Source organism: Agelaius phoeniceus, chromosome 3, assembly GCF_051311805.1.
Source record: "Agelaius phoeniceus isolate bAgePho1 chromosome 3, bAgePho1.hap1, whole genome shotgun sequence".
Taxonomy (NCBI): Eukaryota; Metazoa; Chordata; class Aves; order Passeriformes; family Icteridae; genus Agelaius; species Agelaius phoeniceus.
Window position 1 is genome coordinate 25,818,729 of NC_135267.1, and position 23,023 is coordinate 25,841,751.

At 43.6% G+C, this 23,023-nt stretch overlaps 1 protein-coding gene across 8 annotated transcripts; it reads right to left on the reverse strand.

Annotated features, from left to right (window-relative positions):
* Positions 1-882: 882 nt before the first annotated feature.
* CNR1 (cannabinoid receptor 1) lies at positions 883-19,506 on the reverse strand. Of its 8 annotated transcripts, none has more exons than XM_077174916.1 (5): positions 18,817-19,506; positions 15,538-15,581; positions 11,527-11,619; positions 11,025-11,081; positions 883-6,056 (listed from the first exon to the last, which is right to left on the reverse strand). In XM_077174916.1, exons 1-5 carry the CDS (start codon positions 19,243-19,245, stop codon positions 4,574-4,576), a joined length of 2,106 nt encoding a protein of 701 aa, XP_077031031.1. In that variant the 5' UTR covers positions 19,246-19,506; the 3' UTR covers positions 883-4,573. The 8 variants fall into 8 exon arrangements, with proteins under 8 accessions (XP_077031031.1, XP_077031033.1, XP_077031032.1 ...); XM_077174918.1 differs by lacking the exon at positions 18,817-19,506 and adding an exon at positions 17,862-18,601; XM_077174917.1 differs by lacking the exon at positions 11,025-11,081.
* Positions 19,507-23,023: the final 3,517 nt, after the last annotated feature.

The window sequence follows — 23,023 nt, forward strand, 5'->3', positions numbered from 1 at the left end:
CTTTTCCAACCTAAATGATTCCTGATTCTGTGACATGCTCACTTTATCCCCTAAGGATGATTTCAAACCACAGATGTGAAGAAGGAAAATTGCCCAAGTAACGTGAATCTGAGATTAAGTCATACGGAAAACTGATCCTCTGAAATAGGCAGGGACCTTTCTACAGCATTTAGTGGGCTTTTTCAACCCTTCCTTTCATATGTGGATGAGCAGCAGTGGGAGCACTCTAATGTGATTCATAGGCAGTGGCACGGCTGAGCCTGCACAGCTTCAATGAATCCCTCCTGGGCCACTTCATCATCCACTCCCTACACCCATCAACTCTGTCCCCACTGGCAGCGGCCAAAACTAGGATAACTCTTTGTTTATCTCCAATCTTTGATTACATTTACAACCCCCAATAACTCATTTAGGTCATCACTGCTGCTGGCAGCACTATTTTAATTTGTATTCCTTTCTTCTGTTCTTTTGTGTTTTGTTTTTCAGAAGTACAGGGGTTTGTCTAAATGTGACATCTTTGAGCTAACATTAATCTGAGGAAGGCAAAAGGAATTTATTGCATTTTGGCTAATACTGAGGAAAGGGGAAATTGCCTACATAATGGAACAGGAGATGAAGTTTGAACTGTCATTTCTCTTGTCTCCATAGTACTGGATACACAAATATAAAATATATGATCTACCTCCTCCTTCAAACACATCAACGTACAATTAAAACCCACAAAGCTTGACAACCTGTTGTCAAGTTGTTTAAGCAGTTGTTTCAGAATCTGACAGACAAACTTATAAACAAAACGTAGAGCACCAGATCGTGGGATGAGGCAGCATCGTCATGCGGCTTCCTCAGTTATCTCAAAATTTGGAAAACAAAAAAGCAGAGGAATACTTTTTCTCCATGAATAAATAACAGTTTAATCACATTATAGAAATAAAATATGATATGGTAGGAATACACTGGGAATCTTACAGAAATACTATTCTGCTACTGGTAAGTAAATGGTCAAAGCTACTTTTCATGACAATCTGAACAGTACTTGTGTACAAACTATTATACAAGTTGCTAATGAAAAATATTGCAACATTTGCAAGAATGTTACCAGCTCAAACAAACATCTAATGATACAATATTCTTCTAAGAGGAAGTAATAATGTTAGATTTACAGACAATAAAGAGTTATGTTCTCCACTTCGAAACACTGGAAATAAAAATCTCAGGTAATCTGATTTCTTTACCTCATATTATCACAAGGAAAAATTCTCCTTTCACTGTGAAACAGCATCCCAAGAGACCCTGTAAACAGTTTATTCAAAGGTAGTATTTGAGATGTCACAGCAACTTCAACAATTTTCCTAGTTCACAATTACAGACTTTTTAGGCCACTGCTTGTACAGATGACTTTTTTTTTTTTAATTCACTTATTTACATACATTCAGCCCAATAACAGCAGATAGAACGCGCTGTCGATCTCACAACAGACACACTAAAATTTTCATCGAAAGGCCAGTGCAAGATGTGGATAGTGATTGCACAGCACTGAGGAGATTGTATCATACAAATATACAATTAGACTGTCGAGAATCTAACTCTGCACACGTGTGACATAGATGGTCTTCTCGGTAGATACGTGACACTTGGAGTTGGTACACACACACGTAACTGCAACTAGAGGTGGTGGGTGCATGATGATGATGATGATGATTACAATGGTGTGGGTGGCTGTGGAACACAGTATCGTTTGGCTGTGCTATCACTAAGTGAAGGTAGCCAACTGCAAATTAGGAATACCTAAAGCTGAAGTGTAAATACAGCTTATCTCAGAATGGCAGCAGATTTTTCTAATGAAAGAATAGTTCTACTTAGTGTGCAACATGTAAGGAAATTGTTGCCAACTCTTTAATAAATGGTTCTAAGTGAACCGATGCACTTCCCAGAGCTTTAGAAAAACTCATTATGCAAATGAAGATACTGATGACAGATGATAACATTTCACAGGATGCTATTTCTTATTATATCAGTAAGCACCAAGTTAAGTGCCAAGACAGCCCCATTGTCCCATGATTTATCGTAAAATTTAGAACTTGAATGCACAACAAAATTCCACAAAGTTTGCATTTAATTCACAAGAAGACAGTTTCAAAAATGGCTCTTAAAATACCCTTAACATTTCAAATGGGCTTTCCCCCACCCCTCCAAGAGGACTGCTTGAGGATGGACTAGACCTAGACATAAGAAAGATCTTTCAGAAGTACTTGATATCCTCGGGGAATCCTCTGCAATCCACTGGTTTTGGCTGACTGCAGTGGGCCCCCTGAGAGCACAGTAGTGCCCTGTCCCATCACACAGGTAAGCTGCAGGGGAGGTGGGTGGAGGAGGAAAGTACCCCTGTCTCTTCCAGCTGTTGCTCAGCACCTCACCTGGTCCAATCTTATCTTTAAGAGATGCCCTCCCTCACCAAGCCTAAACTTGGAGCCATGTGCACCCCCACAGAGCCACTGGCTGAAAGGAGCTGGGTGTTTGTTCAGCCACCTGCTCTGGCCTGCACTAAGGGAGCCAGAGACCCAGGGCTGTTGCCCCTTCTCTCTCCCTGCTTAAGCACAAGGATGGGTGGCAGGGCAGTCTGGATTTGGCTCCACTTGCCCTGTGCCACAGAGAAAGTCACCCCTGCTGCAGTAAGTGCCAGGCAGCTAAAGGACTAAGCTGCATTTTCAGCTATTTTGGTAGAAATCAGACAGCAGGATGAAGAAACAGTCTGAAAAACCATGGCAGCAGTGTAGAGGATCCCAGACCTTATGACTCAGAACAGAACCACAGTATCCATGCTGCAAAGGCTATCTGGTAGCATGTTCCTTGTGACAGTCCCAGGCTGCAGAAACTGTCCTGTCATGGAACAGAGTCACTATTTTCCTTCAGTAACTTCTTCCTGGTAGTGTCAAACCTTGTCAGTGGTTTCAGAGAGATGCACCTCAATGCAAGCTATCAGATTTGAATGAACTCAAAACTTTAAAACAAACTACAATTTACTCCTGGCTTTCTCAGTCTTCAGGAACACCATCAGCTGCAGCATTTGTCAAAGCAGGCTCATTCCATGCTCTCTACCTCTCGTTTCCCTTTATTCTCAAGTGCAACTGAAAGGTTGCTTCCTCTAGCACATGGATACACACTTCGGCGTGGATCAAGATGTTCTTAGTACGGTACTTTCACCAGTAATCAATTGGAAGAACTCAATTTTAGAAACAGAATTCGTGTGCAAAGCGTGCAACAAGAAATACAGTTACATTTGGTCATAGTGTCCCATCTTAGCTATGCTACCATGACTCACACTGGTTAGAATACTTACACACACACACACACACGCACACACACACGTACACACACAGAGATACTTATTTATATACACGCTCACACAATAAGAAAATGTCTAAGTCTGACAATATTTCCTCCTCTTTTAGTGAAGACGAGAGTTTGGCATCTCAGGCTCTGAATCTGCTTAGACCTGGGATACAGGAATGTGACACACTTCAAGTACACATTGACTGCACAGTGATAACATCGCACATTGAGTCTGACACATGCTGTCTTCAGTGGTCCAAAACCAGCACATGGCTTAAAACCAGATGCCCATTAAAGGAGCCAAATATCCGGAACCTTTGCTTTTCAGTACTTGTGTTCAGGCAATGCCCAAGAGCAGGGCAGTAGTCTGTGCAACCAAAAATAATCCTTCTGTATAAACGCAGTGGTATTTAAAAGTCTGAACCAGTGCATTCCTTTCTCACATTCCTCCTCTATTCCTCTGTTGCTGTTAGTCTCATATGCATATAAAAGTAAAGGGTAGTGGGAAATAATTTTAGTAGAAGAACACAAAGCCTCTCCTCTAAGTCCACAGAAGACCACTAAAAGTGTAAAATTTCCAAAATGTCTCATAGGAATTCTTCAAATACAGTAAGTGTTTTCAATGGGGTTTACATATCATGTTTCACGTTATTTCCACGGAATTCTACCTTATCACTTTGTTTAATCGGACAAATATCAATAACACATAATAAAACAGCACACAATTCACGGGACACGACACGTTTTACAAAACCTCTAAACTCAGCACTGCTGCTTTTGGAAAAATTCAGAAACTCCTATTACTTACAGACATGAAATACATTTCACATTGAAATGAACAGCATGATTACAAGGCTTGTTTTTCTAATTTGATGGTATTGGTTTAGGACGTGTTATTTTTCAATTAGGTTTCACAATTCTTCTTCACACCCCCAAAGGAACGATTGCTAATCTGGTATTTTCTCTGTCCTCTTTCAGGAAACATTATTATTCAGTAAACACCTTTTGAGAAAAACTTGTGAAAATTTAGCTAGAATCCCTAATTGTAAAACCTGAAGAACTGGCTGATGGTAATGCTCTTAACACAATCATCGCTCAGTTTACAATGACAAACCAAAAAATATTACAGGAGTGTACAAACACGTTAAGCCATGGGTTTGGTTTACTTTGTTGTTGATTTTTTAAATTTTTATTTTTTTTAAACTTAAACTCCTTTTTTTCACAACGCTAAGAAGTCTCTGACTTACAACGCTTCAGCAGTCGTGTCTGTGGAGACAGACATGGTAACTTTGGCAATCTTAACTGTGCTCTTAATGCAGCTCTCAGCAGCCCTGTGCACGTTCCCCGCGTTGTTGGCGTGCTTGTGCTGGCAGTCAGACTCCATGCTGTTATCGAGGGGCTGCGCCGTCCCTTCACAGGTGGGGAACATGCTGCGGAAGGCGTGTCGCAAGTCCTTGCTCCTCAGAGCGTAGATGATGGGATTCACTGTTGAATTCAGCAAACAGAGCATGCTACAGAAGGCAAAGATAGTCTTGATGAGCTTGTTCATTTTCCCAAAGACATCGTACACCATGATGGCAAGGAGAGGGCCCCAGCATATGATTAAAACAACTAGGATAAGGACCAAGGTTTTGGCTAACCTGATGTCCATACGAGTTTGATCAGGCCTAGTGATCTGTACCTTACCATCCTCCGTCGACTGGATGATTATGCTTTTCTGCGTGCCTCGCTGCAGCATGCGAACAGCGTGGCTGTGAGCCTTCCACAGAATGTACATGTAGGCATAGACAATGAACAACAAGAGGACGCTGGTGACCCCGATCCAGAACATCAGGTACGTCTCATCGATGAGAGGGAATATGTCCGAACAAACAGAGTTGAGCTTTTTGCAGTTCCAGCCGAGCAGAGGAAGAACGGCTATTACGATAGCGATGGTCCACATCACACAAAATGCTACGACAGCCTTTGGTCGGGTAACAATCCTTTTATAAGCTAGCGGCCTGTGTATAGAGATGTACCGGTCTATTGCCGTGAGGAAAAGGCTACCTACGGACGCGGTGAAGGAGGCTGTAACTCCACCCAGTTTGAACAAGAAGACGTTGGGGCTATCCTTCCGGTGGAAAACATGGAAATCCACAAAACTGTAGACAAAAATCACGCTGCCCAGGAGGTCGGCCACAGCCAGGCTGCCGATGAAATGGTAGGAGGGTCTGCACCGGAGGCTTCGGGAGTGGAGGATGACGCACAGGACGAGGAGGTTCTCTAGGACTGTGAAGGTGCCCAGGGTGAGCGACAGCACGGCGATGGCCAGCTGCTGGCTGGGGTTCAGGATCATAAAACACTCCATATCCATAAAGTTCTCCCCGCACTGTATATTCTCCTCATTATCCTTAAAAGTGGACAGGGACTTGTTGTAAAACTCTGTGATGTTGACCTGCTCTGAGGGAATAATGCTCAACAGGGAATCATCTCCTCCAGTCATTTTTTCTTGGAAAGGATCACCCCTGAAGGAAGAAAGGGGGAACTTTTGGGGGTAGTACCCCATCTTGGATGCCATGTCGCCCTTCATGTCTTCGTACTGGATATCGTTGGAGCCCACGTAAAGGAGATCTGTCGTGATTGTTCGGAAGGTTGTATCTGCGAGGCCATCTAGAATTGACTTCATAACCCCAGTCTTGTTGGTTTCAGAGATACTTGGGGGATGGAAAAATGCATCGGAGGAAGTCCTGTATGGGGAAAAGATCAGACTTCATTAACATAAACAGGGTGACAAACTCCATGGACAACTTAGCTGAGCTGTGTCAAACAAAATCAACCCTTCTCTGGTATTCAGTGCAGGTCTAACTTTGCAATTGTGGGAAATCAGGGTGGGTAGAGCACTTAGAGAGAAATCACCTAGATTTCACTAAAACTGAATTACACTAAGAAGCGACATGAAAAACAGAGGCACAGGGAATTGAGTGTTTCACAGGAAAGAAATTTTCATTTCTCATCAAAACCTTATGAGCTGCTCCACCAGAAAGATATTTTTCTCAGCTTCTGATTGCAAAGCACCTTGCAGACCAATATTCCTTGGGCTTGCTTCATTTAGATAATACCAAGAGCCACTGCGAGAGCAGCACTAAACTGAGTCACCACCTTCTTTGTTTTTCTTTCAAAAGGCACAGAGGATTTTGAAAAATTGACAAGAGAGAGGCGACAGGGACAGAGCCATGCACTCCAGATTTCACAGCTCGCCCAATATGCCTCTATATTCTTATTATCCTGCAATGGCAATCTGAGGTCTATTAACATCCTGAATTTGCTACTGCAAACTTATTAGCAAGGTATTCGATCAATAAATATATCGTTTCATTACACTCATATACAAAGATTATTCTATTCCTTCCTTCTGCTAAGCAAACTAAGGTACTGGAATGTTTGTGCAATATGAGGGAGGTGGGTTACCCAGCTGTTACCCAGCTCTGTCCACAGTTTCACGAAAGGTGACAGCCATGCTAAGTCAGTGAGAGAATCAGTGATCTGCTCTGTACACACCAGAAACCTCAGTCAGGACGGTTCAAGTTTGCCTAGATAAACATGGCACCAAGTTTAAGCCATGGCCAAAATTCCAGGCAAAAGGAACCAGGAGCTGCTGCTTCTGTGAGAAGCATTGTAATGTAATTTGTACCCCTGGGAATACCCTCAAAAACATTCTGTCCCCTCCAAAACTGGGGGGACTCAGCAGAAGGTCCCCAAGTAGCCAGTGGTCTCAGATCTGTCAAGTACAGCCTTTGCTCATGGATGGTGTCTAGTTGTGGGGAACAACTCCTGGTCAGGGTTCCCTTGGGAGAGGACCCCATCAGCACCTGAGCATGCATCAACATATAAGAGAAATCTTACAGCTCTTGTTATGCTGTACTCCTTTATATTACTTTGCTGGTAGAAAATGCCTTGAATATGGATTGAACATCTGCTTTAGGGCCCCCTTCCACCACCTCAATGGATGAGAGTGATCTGAATACAAATAAGAGCCAGAATCACTACTGTGCTACAAATATTCTACATCTGCTATGGGACATCTCGATGATTAATCAGCAACAGGAGCAAACCAAGCTTCTTCTTGTTTTTAGTGGGGAGGAAATTGTTGCACTCAAGAAATCCTAGATGCCAGTACATAGGCCTGTACTGACCTAACCTGTTCACTTTACACAACTGACAATAAATGCTCAGAAAGGCTGCAAGAGTTTATTTAGTACAAAATCAGAGTACTGATCACCTCAACTCCTAAAGAGAAGACATTCACAGTAGGTACCACTGTTCTCTTTTCCCATGAAAACTATAGGAAAGAAGAAAAGAATGCCTCTCTACAACAATAGCAGTACTCAAAAATATGTGAAATCGTGAGCATTTCCAAAGAAGCAGAGATCACTTGGCTGATGATATATTTATACTGCCCTTATAGCATGTGAACACTCAAGACTTTCCATAGCTCTTTCAAGTTTTGCCTTTTATTAAGCAGGCCTGGACATTGAGTATTAAAGGGAATATATGAACCTTTAGAAGACCTTCTAGAAGAACCTTTAGACCTTCAGAAGACACTGCAACTCCAATGCTGCGAATGAGTACAAACAACCCTTACCAGGATAGACACAACACACAAAATATACTGGCTGAGTCAGCATTTGCAGACACAGTTTTCTCAGCAAATAACAATTATTAGACAGACAGACAGTATTAAGGAATTTAATTTTGAGGGCGTGAGCAGTGAAGGAGGGAAATGTCACTGAAGCATACATTAAAAATGAACAGCAATCATCTAATATGGAAGGTACTTTTCTGTTTTATAGCTGTTCCTAGAGAATTTGCAGATGTTACACGCTGCAAAGATGACTCCGCTGATAAATCTGCTTTGGGTGAAGCCTGGCAACTTTAAGCTTGGCATTGTAACACCATTTTACAACCAGAAGTGAAGAATGTGTTATTAATTTAAAAACTACCCAAAAATATTAAATAAAAAAGTAGTTCTATAAATATGTAAATATTGCTGTGGTATCCTCTACTATTCAAGCTTTTGACAGAAGGGAACCATTTTAATGAGTAGAGCCACAGCCCCATGTCGAGAAGATTATGTCTGAGGAAAGCTTCATAAATTGTATTCAACTGAGCACTTCTGCTAGACAGACAAACAAATTGTTATGAGGTAGCTGATCCCTGCTGGAGTCATGTCAAGTACAGACTTTTTCAGAATTAGGTGCCATGCAACCCGTACCTTTATTTGAAATACAAATGAAAGAACACGAATTTTTGTGTGCTCTTTTGAAGGTGGCAGTGAGTTATGTGACAATATCACTATGCATGCATATGCTATGCTAACAACATGGTTAATGGGATCAGGAGAGGCAAGTCTTACTTTGAATGTCAATGATTTTTTTTTCCTCTGTATTTTTACATTGAGATTATTACAGTAATTTTCACCTTATTGTCTCTGCAAAGAGAGTTTTCTTTCAGAGTACTTGGGAGTTCATTAGTAGTGTAGTTTAGGCTTTGGGGGATGCTGCTAACATTAATTTTGGTTTTGTTTGCTGCTGGGAATATCCTAATTGGAAATTTCTAGCAGTATGTGTGCATGCACCTATTCAAGCTGCAGTTGATTTTTATTAAAGTTGCAGTAAAACAACCATTTGCCTGATCTGGAATTACACTTTACAGGAAATTCATTTATTTTAATTTAGATACTAGTTTATCCCAGTATAAGCTCACTATTAAAATGCACTGAAGAGATCAGCGAAGTTTTCCATCGCTGTCTGGTGAAAACAAGACTGGATCTCTGGCACTGCAGATATCAGGACACAGGTGCTGCATGATTTGACATAGAAAGAAAAGACAGTGACAGAAGCAATGCCAGTGTCACACACATTTTGGCTCTGAGCATTTCTGTCCAAACCTGGAGTGGTGAGCAGGCAGCACCCATGAAAGCAGACACCCCACACCATGCAGCCACACTGCTCTTTGCAGCTGGCTTCAACACAATCCAAACCCGTTCTGCCCAAGAGCCATGACAATCTCCACAGGAACTATTCCAGGAGCCCCTCTGGCTTCTCAGAGCTTCCAGAGGGAAGAAGTGTCCTCCACACAGGTTCATCCTCTCTCCCTGGGGCTGGAGTGACAGCTGTGTGCTGCAGAAAGCTCCTCTCATGGGCAGAGTGGCAGTAAGGGAGAGCCTCCCTGTTCTGCCAAGAACTCTCCTGCCCTGCCAGAATCCACTCTTCCAACTTTGAGTTTTCAAAGCTCTCAGCTTCATTCCTTTCATAAATGAGCTCAACTACCTCACTCATTTTAAAAGAGCTTTTAAAAAGACTGAAACATTGATTAAATATGAAGGACAGGCTGCACCAACACTGGCACTCCAAATGTTTCGTGCACTTCCACAACTGCATGCAATTCACAGCAAGTACTGAATTATGATTGCAGATAAGAATTAAACAACAGAGAAAAACTTCAAGGATCTTTTATCTTGAAGACCAGAGCAGAACAATCATAGCTGAGCGCCATTTCAGACCGTTCTCCCATCACCCGGCAGCTGTTGATGGGCACTGCCAGCCCAGCTGTGCGAAGTGACCGCCACTAGGTGGAGTGGCTTTGACAAACTCCCGGCTGAGCTGTCTGCAGCGACAGCCTTCAACTTCCTTCGGCCCTTTTTCCCTGCCTACTTTACCAGGGATCAAACACATGAGGTGTTAAACACCACCTGAAGGTTGGAGACACAACTTTGTAAGGCTCTGTCTTCAAAGTGAAAGAATTAGTGAAGAATCGAGGGGGCAAGCCTTACTAGTGCCCTCCACTGTGTGCTTACATACAGCCCTAAAAGATGCTTGGGTATCAGAATGTAAATACACTTCAGGCAAAATAAAAAATATATATAGTATATAAGAGGCTGGTAACTCATCATCAAGGACAATAGGGGGAATTATACCTCCTTTGGACTTCTTGTTGGTCCACAAGACCAGTCCACTTGGGGAACAAGAACATGACTTCATTAAAATGCTATTACCTATCTTCTCCTGCTGTTCTGGGGTAGAAGGAGAGCTGGAAAGGTTTTATCATTGTCTACAAAAAGAGCTGAATTTGCTACAATTTTCAAAGTAGGATGATTGATAAAGCAATTTTAATAGCCTGAATAGAAGGAGTGAGTATTTATGCTCTTCCTCGGAAGTAATTATGAGCAATACAATGACGATACTGATAGCTGCAAAAATGTTGACATTGCAAGAAAAGGAATCAAAACAAGAAAGGAATCCACAATCAAATCTTTTTGGCTTCCATTTTAGAAAATATTTTGATCTCCATGTCTATACATTCCTTCTATGATAATCATAGTTAATTAAGAACAGGCTAAAGGACAAGTAGGAAGAATTCAATCCATTTCTGAGTGCATAAAAATACACAAATGCACTTTCCTTGTTTATACCTTAAAAGGTTCTAAGTCATTCAGAGAAGAGCATTATCTTCTGATAAGTTTGCATAGTGCCCAATAAGTGGAACTCCTCCCAAACTGGGTCCACAAAGTACTACCACAGGAGAAACAGCAATAATTTACACTCATATGCAGTCAGCTGTAAAACTGCGAGAGAAATGAGATCTACCATGGTAACTGTTGGCCTCTAGAATTAGAACTGTCCTATAAAATGAAAATTTATATGGCTAATAATTACCTTATCCCATATGGTGATGGACAATACAGCTTCGAGGACAGAACAACGTTTCCAAGCCTTAGAGAAAGAAATGTGCAGACTGAGAAATGGCACTCTCAGACTCAGTAACACCAAGTAAGGAAAGAACACATGCTGAGAAGAATGCGAAGGCAATGCTACCCCTATCCTATTTACTGGTTTACTACTCCATCTCCAAAACTGTGCTACTCCTAGCTAAAAATGGCAAATATGCTGTCACTCCTAATTTGGGAAAACTTGCATTCATTTCAGTCAGAATTTTCTCTGTGTGAGGGATCGGGAAGGAGCACAGACACTAGGAGAGGAGCAAATTAGGGATGTTATCTTCTAGATACAGCAAGGCACTATCAGCTATGGGGTAAACTAGGGCATGCAAGTAATGAACCCAATTTTGTTCTTATGTAACATGATCATATCTTTGGCAAGCTGAACCTTAATTAGCAAGAAGGCACATCTACATGGTTATTTGTGTTAATTAACATACCGTTTGCACACTAGCAGGATAAGGGCTGGACTGTTCCAATTTGTGGGCAAATAGCTCCTATGTGACACCCCCCAGCATCCAGCAGCTGACAACCTGAACAAAAACAAAACAAGGGGGAAAATGGTGTTAATCAGTGATGGACAATATTTTTAAAGGAATAGTATTATTTCCTCCCTCCAAAGTTGGCAAGATGTATGTACCAGTTTTAGCACAGGTGATTTGCAGGTACAGAGGAAAGGAGGCTGCACCTTACATCCCAAACAGCCAGAGCATATACATGTGTCTAATATCATAGAGGTTCAAAAGCAAGGCTGAAGTCCTGCTCCTTCTGGGGCGAGGGAAGGACCAAAACTTTGCTCTCTGTGAGCCAGGTGAGCATGCTGGCAACCTCTACATCCTCCTGCCCATCTCTGAATTGCTCGAGTTGTTCCATGTTGGATTGAGAGCTAAACATCCAGAAATAAAGACACCAAGTGATATTCCAAGAGGCAGGGTGTATGCCTGATGAGAGGCTTAGCTTGAAGCCCTTCCTCTGAATTAAGCAAACCAAGGATGCACCTCCTGCATCCCACAGAGATGCAGAGGAGGAAGTGTGGGGGCAGCTGCCCTGTCTGCCTGTGAAAAATCTCTAGAACTCCTGAGGTCACCCAAAACTCCTCAGCTTGTAAAACAGAACCCCTTATACAACACATTTCCTACCAAGTTATAGACAAGATGAAGTACTGAAGTCACAAACCAGCCAAGAGGACCATCAGGGTAATATTAACAGGAAACCAGAGCTACCTGCTCTGCCCAGCTTTTGGGAGAAGGGATGGAAGGCAGAGGTGACTATTGTAAAACTGTAGATTTACAGATCTTTCACAGTTTACTTCATATTGTCTTAATTTCATCTAAAAATAGAATTTTGAAAGAGGATGAGGAATCTTGCTGAAGTATGAAAGACTCAGATGAAAGGAAACAGTGAAGCAATCATGACCTTGTTACTTGCTTAAAATCACAGTTTAAGGACTGGTTTCCCGATAAAGGACTTTCTATTCTTCTTTTCCAATGAAGAAGAATGAACAGATAATATGAAAAGTTTGATACAATGCCATGGTACTTACATTCTAAAGAAAATGGAAGAGAACTGGAATGGAAGCTGGTTAATTTTGAACTCTCAAAGTTTATCACAAAAGAGTTCATCTCGGATTTTAAAATTCCGACAGAAATCCTGTCATTTCCAGCCTCTTCTCTATCCATTCTCTAATGCCAAAAGGTGCAGGCACTTATTGCTGAGCAGAATTGACATAAATGTTAAATGGGGACAGAGAAGCCCAGCCAGGTGCAAAAGAGATAAGGGGTTAACACTCAATCTCTTAGAAGTACCTAGAAGAAATGGCAGCTTAGTACACGTGTAGTTTAAGGGAGAGAAGTAATTTGAAACAACAGAGCAGGACATAAAAGACCAGGCTCCATTAGATCATAAATGCTAAAGGTCTCCAGAAGAATGTAATATCTAGAGGATTAAACTGGAGGAAAACCACATTTATTAGGAAGAAAAGAGAGAGAGAGGGAGAGAACCACTCCTAGAAAATAGTTTCCATCCAATGACCAGAACAGAACACAGAAGGTCACAAATTTGTTGCAGCAGAAGATATTAGAGAACTTTATTAAAAGAGTAAGGTTTAGAGACAGAAAAATAGCAAAAACATCAGGCTCCAGGGAGAATTCTCATAAACTGCACAGAGTATATATCTGCCGTCTCATCCCCCCTCAACAAACCGGCTGTAACAAGTTTTAATTAAAGAAATCATGAGATAGCAAAGAGATGCCAAGAGCAATGGTAATGTGGGTTAAGTTGGTTAATTGGTGTGGTAAGGATTGCTAGGAGAGAGGAAGGATAACCACTGTCCTTATACTGGGAATAAGACATCTCCAAGCAAGACAGGAGCAAAGTGGAGAAAGGCGAAAAAGGAAGACTCAAGTGGAAGTGCCTCAGTGAGGCAGGGATACAGATTTTAGAGAAAGAGTCTTTGTGATAGGCTGGAGGAAAGCAGATCAGGTGGAGAAGAAAATTCATGAGAGAAAACCTCCCTCCTCTTCTGAGCTGTGTGAACTTCAGAGACACCTCCATAAGCTGAAAGATAAAGCTAATGGGATCTTTCATATCTCACCATAAAGAAAGAACAGATCCACTGCTCACTCTGCAGGCAATGACTTGCTCTTTTGAAAGTCCATTTCTGATCTGTATTCAAATGATGAAGAAAGATGCAAAGGGCTCTGAGAAGCCATCCTTGGTAAGGTCAGAGAAAAGGACAGCACTGTACACACTGACAGTTGGGATCAGGCTGGGGACACTCAGGAGAGGTTAGCTGAGCAAATTTGGCCAGGGACATTAACAAAAATCAAACTGCTTAAGGAAAATGACATAGAGGATACAGAGTTCAAAGGTGGAAAGGAAGAGAGTGCTCAAATGGAGCCACTGAGTGACCCATACAGCGGAAAAACACACCAAAAGTGAAAAAGACGTTCACAGTCAATGACAAATGTTAGTGCACAGAAGGCCAGCAACACATTGCAAAGCAACATCCCTTCTACCTCAGTTTTCAAGAGTCTGCCTCTCCTGCAGACTTTTTTTAGGCCATCAAGTACTGGCAATGCTCAGAAGCTAGGACAAAAAGGCTTTTGGGAAACTGTGATGTCCCGTGCCACCACCATTAGCAAAGGACAAAAATATGCACTCCCAATTAAAAAATTAAAACCATTTTTTCATTTCTGGAGATGTCTGGCCTTTCCTAAGATTTAAATAAGCTCAGATAACTGTCTTCATAGTTATATTCACAACATAATGATATTCAAATATACTGCCTTCACACACACAAATAACTTGTGAAATTATTTGCCAGCATATTAAGCCACTACACCAGATTGCTTGGCAATGGTGTATGTCTTTGAAATATGCAGATGCTTTTCTTTTTTTAAAAAAAGGAGAGAGGGAGGGAAGAGGAGAAGTGAAAAAGAATTACAGTAGAATTTGATACCCAAGTAGCAGAACAACAAATTGTGGAGAGACTTCAACCAATATTACATCAGACTTGGAAAAATAGCTAAAATATACTGAGGGATGAGTTATGAATTTATATATATAGGTATACTTCTATGCATAAACTTACAAATAGACATAAACAAAAAAATCACATGCCTAGAGGAAGAACTGAAGTCTCACAAACCCATGCATATCATGCATAAACCCAAATTTCAAGTGCTAGAGTACATGCAGACAAGTGTAGGTACAAAAAATATAGGCAAGATGATTGCTGAACATCCTTCTGAATCCCCTTATACACAGCCTTTTTGGCTAAAAGCAAGAATCTAAAAATAATATATCTATCACTGAGATCCTGCAAAAGTTTTTTTGCATGTATGTATACATATGTCACCTAACATTCCAGGCATGTACATAGTCTGGACTTCAGTGCTGCATTCCTTAAAACAGAGGCACAACTGACTAAGAGCAGTGATTTCTGAGAGCATGTTTCACATCCTCAGGAGAACAGGAAGGTGGGAGCCCCCCAAGATCCTAAACATAAACTTTGAAATGTTTCCCAAAATGCAGAAAGATGGAAACTACTCCAGTGAGGGCTGAAGGGGAATTGACAGTACAGACCTGCTCCTGCTCAGTACTTTGTAGTGAGTAAACACATCTTTCTTAAGAATACATAATTGCCATAAAAGAGGTTAACAAAGGATGAGGCACTATTTGATGCCATCTAGCCTCATTCTACAGAAACAATACAACATCTGAATTGTATAGAACATCCACTTTCACCAACAGTCCAGCCAAGGTATAAGAAGTGAACATCATACTGGCACACACTGTAATGAAATACCTATTTTGTCTGTAATTTGGATGTGGCCAGTTTCACCAAGAAAGGATGTTCCCACTGAAGAGAAGCAGAACCAAGCTTGGGGTGTGCACCACCATAATGCCCCTGCATGAGGCACAAATGGCAGAATAAAATGTGCTCCTACCTTATGTTGCAAACCCGATCATTTTTCATGGGCAAAAATGGTACCTTCGGGAAAAAGGGGAAAAAAAAAAAGTTCTTTCTAACGAGAAATTGATTTATAAGGGCTTACAGCCATTTCTAAAGGACAGGTCATAGCTGGTTTCAGCAGTCATTAACAAAGCCACACACTTTCAAAGGGTGTGAGTTTTGGGGGGGAATCCTTATCCCACCAACAGTGATGGGATGTGCACTTTTGGCAGCAGTACAGTGTCAGTCTAGAAATGGAGACATCCAGAGCAGCACTGAGAAGACAGGTTGTCACATTTTTAACTTTGCATTAGTAACAAATGCTCTTGCATTAACAAATGCTCTTGCTGTCTATTCTGGCACATTTGCAAGCTTGCTTTTAGGTACAAGGGACTTGCATGCATTTCCACTGCAGATAAGAAAACAAGAGCAGCCTTGTTATGATTAAAAGGGTCTATTTCCCTCTGCCTTCTGCCTTGTGTGTCCATCTGCATAGCTGCTTTGAACTTGGCCAACTCCCAGTGTTAGGGTCGCCCACAGTATGAATTTTAAACCATCAACAGACTGCGGATTTGCTGCTAGAGAAGAGAAAAATCTCCAAATTCTCACCTAAATGGCCAATGAGTGGTTTTGTAGAACATTCATCATGTTACATAGCCTAAAACATTTCAGAAATTGCAGCAAGAAAATAATTTACTGTTTCATGAGGACTGTCAAATAAAGACAAAATAGACATCTGGAAAGAAATTAATAACAATCACCATTGAGAAAAACGGATTCTGCAGATGCCTAGGTAGGTCACTATATGACTAGAGAGGTCACAAAGTTTGCATTTGAGAAGTTACAGTGATTTCTCTTTAAACCATGCAGAACTAGAGAAACTAGGAGAGCAGAAGACAGTGCATGAGACCTGCAGCATCAAGAATGGCAATGTATTCATAAAAATCTTGGGCAATACTAAATTAATACATGAGTTTCGATTCTTAGTCTCCTCACCTACCTCCCCTCAACTCAATAAAAAAGAAAACCATGTCAGCTCTCCCTCTCTAGTGTGCAGCATTTTCAGCACCAAAATTCCCAGTGGGATGCAAGCATTTAGAGACAGCCACATTAAAGGCTGAAAGTAAAAAAAAAAGTTATTTCTTTCTAAACTTCTGCTGCCCAATCAAAAACTTGTAATAGAGGAAGTTAAAGAGAGGTTTGCACTGGCTAAGACCTGCCAGTCCTTCAACAGAGCATGAAAGCCTTTAACGGGGTCCTTTATGCAACTGAGCTCACATCATTCATCAAAGAACAACAGCCAGGATCAAAGGCATCCACCGGCTCATCCTCACAAGACTATAACCTGCTTCCACCTTCACCTTGAGTTTTATAGGTATTTTGATTCCATTCCTGTGTGTTTAGGTATCACAGACTGGTCAACAAGCTAAATTCTCAGCAAATAAGTCAATTTCTTTACCTAGCCAACTTTTTTTTTTTTTCCTTTCTGGCAATAGGTGCCTGCTGGCTCAGTCAAACAATTATTGTTTTTATGAATTCTGCTTTAAAATGGTTTTATTCAAATGGTTCTGCCTCTTATTCAAATGACCAACAGATAATAAAGCAAAGCTGTTACTCGTTGCTACAAAACTAATTTTAACCTCAAGCAAATCAGGAATTACACATTCATCTTCTGAACTATTTAAAGATGTTACGTTCATTTCTTTTATGACTGATTTAATAAACTCTGCCTGAATAACAAATATTCCTACAATAGTCACAGGGTCTTTTTCTCTTCTTGAGAAGGAAAAACACATGCTGGTGGTTGATATGAGGTGTAACACAAAAATAATTAAGCACAGCCAAGTAATTTTAGCAATGCTGTACATTTTGTTATTAAACATCATATTTAGTAGCGCTCTGATTCTTTGCCTTAACAGCAATGCCACCCCCAGCAGAGAATGCCATATTCCTTTAAGAAAGGGTGAACAATAACAATGAAAACAACATGATGCATCTAAGAAAAAAGGAAAAAAAAATTACTACACCTTTAGCAGGTTAAAAAAGCTACATTGTTTTTGTTTTTTTAAACCCTAGGAGAGACTCAAGGGGAATTTTGTTATCTGGCTGTATGTTATAGATGAGCCTTTATCTTCTGAAAGAAAAAAAAACATGTGCAGAAACTCTTAATGTTATAATTTGCTGCCATACAGAAAATAACAGTGATAACAATTTTAGAGAAAGAAGGAAAACTATGGACTTCATCTTCTGACACCATTTTACTTAATCAAACTGCAATCACAGTAATGAGCTCTCTCCTACCAAAGGCTCGGTACATACCTCATCCATGGGTATTCTCAATGGAGATTTGCAGACGTCTTTGAGACAAAAAGATGCCCATTTGAAATAAGCCCATCTGGATACTCAAAATTATTTCTCAACAGATGAAGATTTCACATGACAAACGCTGCGTTAAGTTTAAAAGGCTCACTCTTTTTCAGCTCTTACCCCCCAGATTTCCAAATTTCAGACAAAAACAAACCAACCAACCAACCAACAAACCCTACTGATATTCTGAGGATGCTGAACGCCTAAGTGACATTTTTTAACGGAACATCGCTGCGCGCAAAATTGCGAACCGCCTTTTATTTCGGTCACAGCCTCACAGACAGAGTTTTGAGAGGAAAAGTGCACAGGAAAGCTGGGCTGGATGCTACCCGCTGTAAATCACCAGTGGGTCAGGACGAGAGGAAAAACCTCCGGTGTCAGATAAGGTCCTGAGGGAGCCCGGGAGGCTACCGGCTCCGCGCACAGAAGAATAGACGCGTGTTAACCATAACGCCACCAGCCGCCCGCACCCCCGCCCGCTGCCGGGCTCCCCTCGGCCGCCGGGTCCCCCCTCCTCGGACCGGGCTCGCGAAGCCAAACTGCGCTCCCGGGACCACCGGCTTGTCCCGGGTGGCCCTCGGGCTACCTCCGACTCGCCCCAGCCGCCCGAGGCGGCGGCGCGGGGCCGTGCCCGGGGCACAGGCGAGACCCGCGCGGTCCCCGGCCCCGCCGCAGCGTGGGTCGCGATCGCCGCGGGACGCGGCGGTGGATCGCGGGGAGGGATGCTCCGCAGACAGCCGCCTCCCCTCCGCCCGTTCCGCCGTCGGGGCAGGCGGTGTCATTCCCCGAAAAACCCCCTCCCACCCACGCCGCCAACAAACTTTGAGGAGGACGAAGGGTCCCTGGCCCCCGACCGGGGGGCACCCGCCGCCCTCCCCTGCCCCCCCGCCGCCCGCGCCGTCCTTACCCTCCGCACGGCACCGGCCGCGTTCCCCGCCCGCTCCGGCCGCGCCGACCCCCGGCAGGGAGCAGGAGCGCCGCCCCACCCGGGCACCCCAGCACTGGGGAGCGCCGAGGAGGCGGTGCCGGTGAGGGGAAGGAGGAGGTGAGAGACTTCTCCCCCCGGCTGCCTCCCCTTCTTCGCTTCCCTCCCCTCGGCGCCTCCTCTCCGACCACCGCCGCCCTCGCTCGCCCGGCTCAGGCGGCACGCCGGGCTCCGCCGCCCTGCCGCCGCCGCCGCCGCTCCATGTGCCGCCCGCCCGCCCCCTCCTCCGCCGCCTCCGCCCGCCGCCGCCTCGGCGCGGGGAGGCAGCGCGGGAGCCTCCGGGCGCCCGGCGTGGCTCCGGCACACGCCGCCGCTGCGTCCCCCCCGCCTTCCGCCCCGCTCCGGTCCCATTTATGAAGCCCGGCGCCCATCACGTGTCAGTGTGTGCCTTTTGTCCCGGCCCTGGCAGCACCGGGGCGGACAGGCGGCGCTGGCCAAACTTCGCCCCGGGGGAGGGACATGGGAACACCGGGGAACACCGCGGGGGGCGGGCGGCGGAGAGCGGCTCCGTTTCGGGCCGTGCCCCACCCCGCTTCCCGCCGGCCGTGGGCGCTGCCCGGCCGCGAGCCCCGTCCTGCCGGCGCTCCGCCGCCGCGCCCCCCGGCCGGGCGCCGAGGAGCGGGGCCGGGGAGGCGGCGCGCCGGCCCCCAGCCAATGTGGAAGGCAGCGCCTCCTCCGGCCCGGGGGGGCGGACAGCGCATCCCCGCCGCGGGGACCCGGCCCGGCCCCGCCACCCGCCCGCACCGCGTGGGGACAGCGGGGACCGGCTCCGCTCTCGCCCCGGGGCCGCGGGGCTGGCGCACGCAGCGAGCTGCGGAGGTCGGTGGCTGTGGCGGCCCTCGTGGGGCGTCCTTTCCCCGTCCCAGTATTTCCTGTGGAACACCAGGGTTTTGACATACTTTATTTCCCTTTTTCTCACTACCCGAATCCCGCCTTCGGTGTTTTCGGGCTTACACGAAAACCGTCATGGCAGCCCTCAGAAGTGATGGGGATTCCCTCATCTCTGGGGGGCGAAATGGCTCCAAAGGTGGGCAGGCAATGGGCATAACTGGAAAGGTGAGCTTTATTCAGCAGCCAGTTCCTAAACACTGTAATATCTAGCTGGCTTTGATCGTGTGTTTCTGCCTCTGCAGCATCATACATATGTATTTGTCTTCACACGAATTAATACTGAAACATGATAAATATTTATCATTTGACATGGTGTCTAAAGACATTAACTGGTCCATCTACCATTTACCTGAACTGGTACATCTGTGCACAGAGGAGGAATATGTGATTCTCCTTGTTTATCAGGTTAAAAAAACACTCAACTCTTCACAAGTGATGATTAAAGGTTTCCCGTGGCTGTATTTTAGGGATGTCCAATTCAAGATGTGTCTGCTGTCTCGCTGGACCCCCAAGGTCTGAGGCAACAAAATCTCCAGGCTCCATCCACCAAAGTGCATCTGCTCAGGAGCGCAGCATCATTCTCACAATCCAATGTTTTCCCTGCATTGAGTCCCAGAGCGAGTCTGCAAGATCATAATTACTGACAATAATTTTTCAGCCTCTGGCTCTTTCTGATGGTAATCGTTAAATTAACAAGAAAGGAGATAATTTCAAATGGCACTCCCTGTGAGAAAAGTGGAAGGGAAAAAAAAGGCCAACTCATTTGTGCCCAGCTTGAGTTTCTGGTATTAGTCCGTCTGTTTGGTCATTCGGAAGTGGTGGGAAGTAAAAAGAACTTTATTTAGGACTGCGTTAAATCAGATCAGATTTCTCTTTAGCTATGCATTTCAGAAAGTACTAACTTCTCGGAGGACTTTTTCTTTACTTCATTGAAAATGTTGAGTACTTTTGCTTTCAATGTGAGCCTACCCAGTTAAACTTCTCTTCCATGTTTGTGGAGGGACACATCCCTTTGCAAGTCACATCAAGTGGACATTACCAGACCAAAATCAGCCTGTTGAGGGAATTTAAGGGCATGTGTTACTGTTCATCCTACCTCCACATTCTTGGCTTGCTAAAGATTCCCATCCTGAACTGAGCATTACTCCAGTCTCGGGATAATCCTTCTTTGCATCACTTCTCAGCCTGGATTGTCGAGAAGGACATTGCAGAGTTGAGCATGTAGCCATGGCCACGTACTGAGGGATTTTCCCCCTGTGCAGTCCTGCACAGTTGCTACTGCCTGTTCAGCCTACAAGTTCAGCAGGAGACAAGAGGTATGGGTAGCCAGAAGTTACTCAAGCAGCAGGGTCTCAACCTTCATAACCATGGGGCACCCTGGGACCCCTAAAGCCTTGCATACCCCAGCCCCTCTTCCAGGATCCCACTTGTAAATTAGCAGTTTTGCAAAGGCAAGGTTGTTGCAATCCTGTGACACCTGTTCCCAGTGGAGCTGGTTTGAAAACCTTTGAAAAAGTGGCTTTCCACTGGAAAATGCAACCTTGTCAAAACAGAAATGCTTTGGAAACTTGTGTTGGTTGCACTGAAAATGTCATTTAAAAAAGAGTAAGTGGTAGAGGGATGTTCCAACAGTGTGGGAATGTCTCGTTGTGACATTTCCAAGCTAAACGTTTCAGTTTCTTGCCTCAAAATGAGTTTTGGTTTCAAAATATTTCCTTTTATATTATATATTGCAAAATAATACAAAAATTTGGAAAGCTTATTCCCATCAACCAATCACTTATTACCATAAACCTGAAATTAATGTTCTCCACAGCTTTCTTGAGGTAAGAATTCTGCTATTCTCGGTTGGAGCAAAATTTTAAACTGCAAACACCTAGTGAAACTAGAGTATCTGAATTTTGCTGGTCTCTCAACCACATGATGGAATTCTAGAACTCAGCTGCCTTTTAAAGTGCATGATTGACCACCCCAGGTACTATTTTCTCCTGATTTGGGCTGTCATAAAGTCAATTTTCTACCTAGTAGCTGGTACACTGCTGTGTTTTGGATTTAGTATGAGAATTGTGTTGATAACACACTGATGTTTTCATTGTTTCAGTGCAGTGTTTACACTAAGTCAAGGAGTTTTTGGCTTCTCACCTGTGTGTAGATTGGGGATAAAAGAAGCAGGGAGGACATGGAGCCAGGACAGCTGACCTGAACTGGCCAAAGGGATATTCCATACTGTCTGATGTCATGCTCATTTTGTGAACTGGGGGGGAAAGCTGCCTGGGTGTTACTGCTCAGAGATTGGCTGGGCATCAGTCAGCAGGTGGTCAGCAACTGCATTGTGTATCACTGGTTTTGTGTACTCCAGTTGCATTGTTATTATTACCGCTGTTATTCTTATGCATCACTTGTTTTGTAAATCCATTTCCCCCCTTAATTTTCTGTCCTATTGAACTGTGTGTATCTCAACCCATGAATTTTGCTTTTTTTCCCCCAACTGTCTTCCCCATACCTCTGGGGGCAGGGAGTAAGTGAGCAGCTGTGTGGTGCTTAGTTGCTGGCTGGGGTTAAACCACAACATATTGCAACTGGGATTTCCTTCAGTTCTTATTTCAGGAAGAAGAGGCAAGGGGGTAACAGATGAGATAATCCAGCTGATCCTATGCTCTTTCTAAATCACAAATTCTTGCCTTCTCAGTCAGATTATTTTCCCAAATACTTTGATTTTATATTTTTATGAAAAATTAACTTTGCCACTTCAGGAACATTGTCCTTTATCTATTAAGCTTTTTATTTATCTATTTAGGTAGATCAGAGGGGCATTATGAGACCTTGATGATTTACTTTGGAAAAAATCTGTACAACAATCAGGTTAGATGCTTTGATTATTTCAGAAAAATCACTTGCTTCCTAGTTTGTATACCCTGCAGCACCATGATTGTTTTCAGGATTTCTCCATAATTTCTTGTCAAGAGTGTTTCCTCCTGCTGCCTCAAATAAACTCAGAGGTCTTGGTCATTTTTCACTCTTCATCCATAGGTAGAGCCAACTATCAAACAAGACATAAATGATGCACTTGGAAGTGTGCTCATGGAGGAAGCCAGTACACTGGTTTTTAACACTTATTCGATGCCCTGCCCACAGGCAGATTGATTTTCACAAGGTTTGTGTGGCAGTCCCTTAAATCATTTTCAAACAAGAGAGAAGATTTCTTCTTATGTCCAGTTCTTAATTTAGAAGACTGTCT